This window comes from Mizuhopecten yessoensis, unplaced genomic scaffold (assembly GCF_002113885.1).
Source record: "Mizuhopecten yessoensis strain PY_sf001 unplaced genomic scaffold, ASM211388v2 scaffold4599, whole genome shotgun sequence".
Taxonomy (NCBI): domain Eukaryota; kingdom Metazoa; phylum Mollusca; class Bivalvia; order Pectinida; family Pectinidae; genus Mizuhopecten; species Mizuhopecten yessoensis.
In genome coordinates, this window is record NW_018405627.1 from 1,753,775 (window position 1) to 1,759,330 (window position 5,556).

The 5,556-nt window shown below is 35.1% G+C and overlaps 1 protein-coding gene across 1 annotated transcript; it reads left to right on the forward strand.

Annotated features, from left to right (window-relative positions):
* Positions 1 to 1,093: 1,093 nt before the first annotated feature.
* Positions 1,094 to 4,946, forward strand: LOC110449397 (ficolin-3-like). The gene is made up of 5 exons (XM_021496251.1): positions 1,094 to 1,364; positions 2,458 to 2,576; positions 2,872 to 2,968; positions 4,252 to 4,419; positions 4,702 to 4,946. The coding sequence occupies exons 1-5, from the start codon at positions 1,094 to 1,096 to the stop codon at positions 4,944 to 4,946; spliced, it is 900 nt and encodes a 299-aa protein (XP_021351926.1).
* Positions 4,947 to 5,556: the final 610 nt, after the last annotated feature.

The window sequence follows — 5,556 nt, forward strand, 5'->3', positions numbered from 1 at the left end:
TAATCGCGTAAGCGGAGCGTACGATTATTGATTAGCAGCTAACTGCAAACAGCTATATCTATTTCTAATCTTGCATTTGTCATTATTTTGCTGTTTAATTCGACTGAATAGAATCTAATAATCGAATTTAAGGCACACATATGTGACTGCTTCTATCAAATTTGTTATAGATACAGTATGCCGAAAATGAATGACCCTGCGTCAAAGAGCTGTTTTGTCCTCTTTCGACTTGTAGATGATGGTATGTGTCAAACGGTTGAACTCAGAATTGATCATAACTGCTATTCAAACAGCACGGAAAGTGTACATTGTATAACCTCTTTAAAAATAGAACTTCAACAAGTAGAGGAGCACTGTTAATTTTGGGTTGGACGCAAGAGCGTGGCTTTGGTAACATTTTTCGTGCAACTGATTCTCAGTAAACTGTGGCAGACTGTGACTACTATTGGTAAACAGACGATGGAAACAACATGAGGAAGAAATCGTTAGAATATGAGATCTTAAGGCTCATTTGGTACACAAAAGCCGGGAATACTTGAGGCACGTTTTCTATTGTACTTAATTTTTACATTTCAAGATAAGAACAATGTATTCGGATGAATACACGAAGTCGTGTATCATTGCAATTAGTATGTTATTTAATTTAAATATACAGGTGTAACGATTTTATACTCGTTCATCAGCCGTTATTAATAGCAAGGCGTTTTCAAATATACGATTGTGATTGGCTACTCAGTAGAGACATGCACATCTTTGTCGTATTCATCGGGTGTCGACGTAGGGACTGTGTTAAAGGTAAATTCTTACCACACAACGACAGGATAGTCTAACCGGACGCGTTGAACTTGTATCCATGAGCGATATTCTGTACAAAATATCCTTCTGTGTATTTATAGCTTCTTACTATTCGACTGTTTATCAGAACTCTGCACTAGATAATATATTGTTTTTAACTGTTCAAATCTTCCAAATAGATAAGTACTTTCACATGTTATGAAATTTGGCCAAGATAATGGATCTGTCCAAAACTGTATCTCGTTTAAACTATGAAGTGCACCTTTATTTAGTGTATATACTTGCAACCTTTTTACAAATGCATTCGGCAACAGCTACATGTACTGACGAAAAATACAGAGAAGTAACGAAAACGATAGAACAGAACCACGCGGGGTCAGTTTTAAGGACGTCGTCCTGGAACTCCAAGTTGGGATGTGCTAGTACATGCGATACCTCCCGGTGTATGTCCTTCTCCTTCAGCTCTACAACAAAGGAATGTAAGACGTATGAGGAGGAGATTTGTTACAGGGACGATGGTGTCGAGTCATCTTCACTCAGATTCTACACGAAGGTAGTCCAGCTTGACTGTAAGTATAATATGGATCTTTGTTATTCCTTTAGCATTAAGTATTATTGGTGAGTCATAAATGAACGAAATAGTCTTATAACAACTAATTTGTTTGGTTCTCTACATTGAGTTATTTAATTATCAAACTGTTGCTTGCAATCAGATACTACACAAATATAGTGCAATGTGTTAGTAAGTATGATGGGCAAGGATGTCTGTGACACCTGCATAACTTTGACTACTGTTTGAAGTTAAGGGTTCAACTTTCAGCAACAAAGACTAATTACGCATTTAGGGTCTCCAAACGAAGTGGATTCATATATGATTGTATTTCATAGTAAACCCTCTTATCAGCCTCATTCATGATGGTACTCTGAGCTGATAATGTTCAAAACGTTACATTCGTATAATGATACAACATAGAATAAATAGTCGTGAATTTTCAGAAACTCCCAAGCAGCACGTGGCGTATGTCTTTGTGTATTCTATTAACGCCAGAAATTAACAGGTCATCCACATTTTAAAACATTTTTTTTCTTTAATCAGACATGCTAAAAAATAATGATTTCTTAATTTGAAAACGTATAAAGAATCGATAGAACCATCTCCGTTTGAAACCCCTAATGAAGTAGTTTTGTGGGTCAAAAGGCCTAATGAACCCTAACGCTATAGCAACAAACCCAAACAAGTACGTGAAGAAGGTAATCCTAGATTTGTTAATTCAATTTGTCCAAGTCTGATCTGCAATAATAACACACACACATATATATATATATATATATAAATTACATATAGTGTATTGTTCCCTCTTTAGTTCCCTCCCTGAGTCTTTGTGGTTGAAGTGTGACGTGCGTACTTAACGTATGGTCCTTTGGTTCGCCTCCGGTGGATTTTTAATGTTCAGAAGGTTTTCCTGTAATTGTATAATATTCTCATTTCTGTAAATTATACTTTTAATATTTTCTATTGTTATGTAAGTAATGTTCTATTTATGTAATAGGCATATTTTGATAGTCGAAAGTTTCTGATTAGATTTGTGAACATGTTATGTGAATATGATTAATTATATCGGGGTTATTGTTGTTTCAAATTATTTTCTATTTTAACTTAAGCTTTAAATAACTGTGGAGATGTCCCAACAGTCCATTGTTCAGGAGTGTATACCCTTACACCTGCCGGCAGTAACGTTGATGTGTTTTGTGATATGGACACAGTCGGAGGACCGTGGACGGTGAGTTGTTCGGAGTACCTCAACGTAGATATCACATCATTCGGAATTACATGCTAATTACCTTGTTTCAAACTTGTATAACTTATGTTTTTTATTTACTTTTTCATTTTTATTTATTTATTTATTTTATCTTATTTTTTATATACTACTAGTTTTATTCAAATCCTTCCTATTAATGGTATCGTTTAAATGATTTTACTTTGAAATAATCTTTGTGAAAGAAGAAAAGCTAGTAACAATTAAAATTGAAATTGTATATGTATTTTCTATAACGACATTTACATTCATCCACCAGATTATCGCCAGCAGATACGACGGATCAGTTGACTTTTACAAGTCTTGGAATGAGTACAAGAGTGGTTTTGGAAGTTTGACTGGAGAGTTCTGGCTAGGTATGAGGTCATAATAGTAACCTAAAAGTCCATAGCATTATGATTATCCTTAATATAAATAAAAAAAAATCTGAAAAATAGTTCAAAGAGATATGGCGGGTTACTATGCCTATTTCCCCAAAGCTATGTTACGCTAGTGCGCGCATCCAACTGTGCACTGTTATGACGCGTCCTCAGGTATTTTTATACAGGTAGCAATATCGGAATCCCGTGTCTAAGAATAGATTATTGTAAGCAGACCACATATTTGGTATTTCGGCATTATTTGTTGGTGTTTAAGCACTTGATATAATTACTATTGCCAGTTGGAGGGTAAAACAATTCATAAATTTCATCAAAAATAGTGTCTTACCTACAAAACGTAGCTGTACTGTACATGTGTTCAGGGATGTGTTGACATGCTTCGATAGAAGTATGATGCACTAAATAGTAAAGAAATTATTACTAACAAAACTGATAAATCAATAGGTATGTTATTAAAATGTAAACAAAATCTTCCATCGATTTAATTAAAACCACCATTGCCTTATTAAGGAAAATGATCACATGCCTAAAGATTTAAAAAAAAAATAACTGAAGGAGGATTCGAACGTGCACCGTTTATTTTCTAGTCGCAAGTAAACTGCTTTACACATTCGGCTACTTAAAACATATAGATATTGGCAATTACAAACTTATTTAACCCGAGAAACACCGGTCGCAGTTTAGAGAAACTTGATCACCCCTGTTTTTCATTATTTTGAGCACTTTCCCAAAGGAGGACCACTTTTCCGTAATACGATTTGTTTTTGCATATTACATCACGGGTCACACAAAAAATCATTCAAAAGTTGGTCCTCGGATGGGAAAGTGTTGAAAGTATTATTTTAACTCCGGGAAACCCCATCACTTTCATAGATATAGTGTATATGGCTATATTTGCAGTATCATATTAGCAATACCTAATTTCTCAGCAGTTTAAAAATTCATATTCAATTTGCTTTTGTATCTTTTGTATGCATTTTTGCTACACGAAAAGTTTAAGTTCTTAATTTTTTTTCCTGTTTTCATAAATGCCGACTTAGGGAAATACGGGCAGTTTTCCGCCATACCTCTTTACAAAACTGTTGGAAAGTTTCCTTTTTGTATACACATATTTTTTTTCATGTTTTTGACCTTGATATGATTTTGTATTCATGATCAAAATAGAACAACAGAAACGCCAGATTACCTGAAGGTACTTAGCTAATTATAAATAAGCTACAATCTACCATTATCACATATTTGTGTGTTCATCACCTTAGGTTTCGAGAATGTAAGACTACTACTAGCCCAGAAAATGAAGCTTCGGATTGAAATGGAAGGATGGAGTGGCCCTCTTAAATATGTAGAATACGATACTTTCGATCTTTCTGACGAGGCTTCTGAATACACTTTGACTATTGGCGAATACAGCTCGCCAGACAGACTATGTAAGTTGACATTCCAAAATGAATACCTTAAGTTTTGGCATACAAATTTGCAATAAACTTAATCATTTTCTCATTTTTTAATTACGGACATTTTTATTAGTTTTTAGATAACAATCTGTACGTAAAGCTTAAGAAAATGAAAGCTCTCTTCTCAATTTTAACGAACAAAATTCATCTAAATATATGAAATTGATAACAATGCTATGCTTATATAAGCTAAGATTAATGCAAGAATTGCGTTTTAATCCTTTAATAAAAAAAAATTTGCATGTAAAATTATAGATGACGCCCTCGATTACCACAATGGCCGGCCTTTCTCCACCTTTGACAACGACAATGATAGCGGCGACAATTGTGCTATAACTGCACACGGAGCATGGTGGTATAAAAATTGCCTTGACTCCAATTTGTTTGGGAAATACATGTCAAAAAATGCCTATACATCCATGGTTTGGCTTCATTTCTACGCCAACAGCACCATGTACGTAACAGTTAAAACAGTCAGGATGATGCTCAGGAAAAAGTAAAACAACATGAGTTACAACACTATTCGATTGTGAAACTGTTAACTAGGACGTGGAATTTCTTGAATATGGATTTTGAAAAACTCCAAAGGTTTTACTAATTACTTAAAGTTTCTCTCATCAAAACTTCTTTCAATAAACGTCTCTTTACTCTGCTTTACCATGTCTCATACCTAACTGAAGGAAAGCTTTAGCTCTCTTAGAAGAACTTTCATTTTCAGGATCGCCGAACAGTGGTTTGAATGTACAATGTATGATAATACACTATTTTTAGCATCCAAACTTAGGACGATTGAGTTGGAGATATCTATGTTGACTTTAATAACGCCCCGGTCACACATTTACGGATCGTCTCGCCGGATTCACAACGGATGGAAACTCGGATTAATCTATATCCGTGGTCCGCTATGGATGCAACACAGTTTGACTACGGATAGGGGCTAGTTGGCAACCGCACCGATCCTTAGCGACTTGAGGCCGGGGATGTACTACGAATAAGTACGGATAATTACGGTTTATTACGGACTACAACGGATAAGTACGTTCTACTACGGATCAGTAAGGATGTACTACGGTTGTCTGATCCGTGGTGAATGTTTCAACATGTTCAAAA

Coding starts and splice junctions, on each gene's coding strand:
- LOC110449397 (XM_021496251.1), top strand. CDS start 1,094: ATGCATTCGGCAACAGCTACATGTACTGACGAAAAATACAGAGAAGTA. Junction 2,577..2,871: donor CAGTCGGAGGACCGTGGACG/GTGAGTTGTTCG, acceptor TTCATCCACCAG/ATTATCGCCAGCAGATACGA. Junction 4,420..4,701: donor CAGCTCGCCAGACAGACTAT/GTAAGTTGACAT, acceptor GTAAAATTATAG/ATGACGCCCTCGATTACCAC.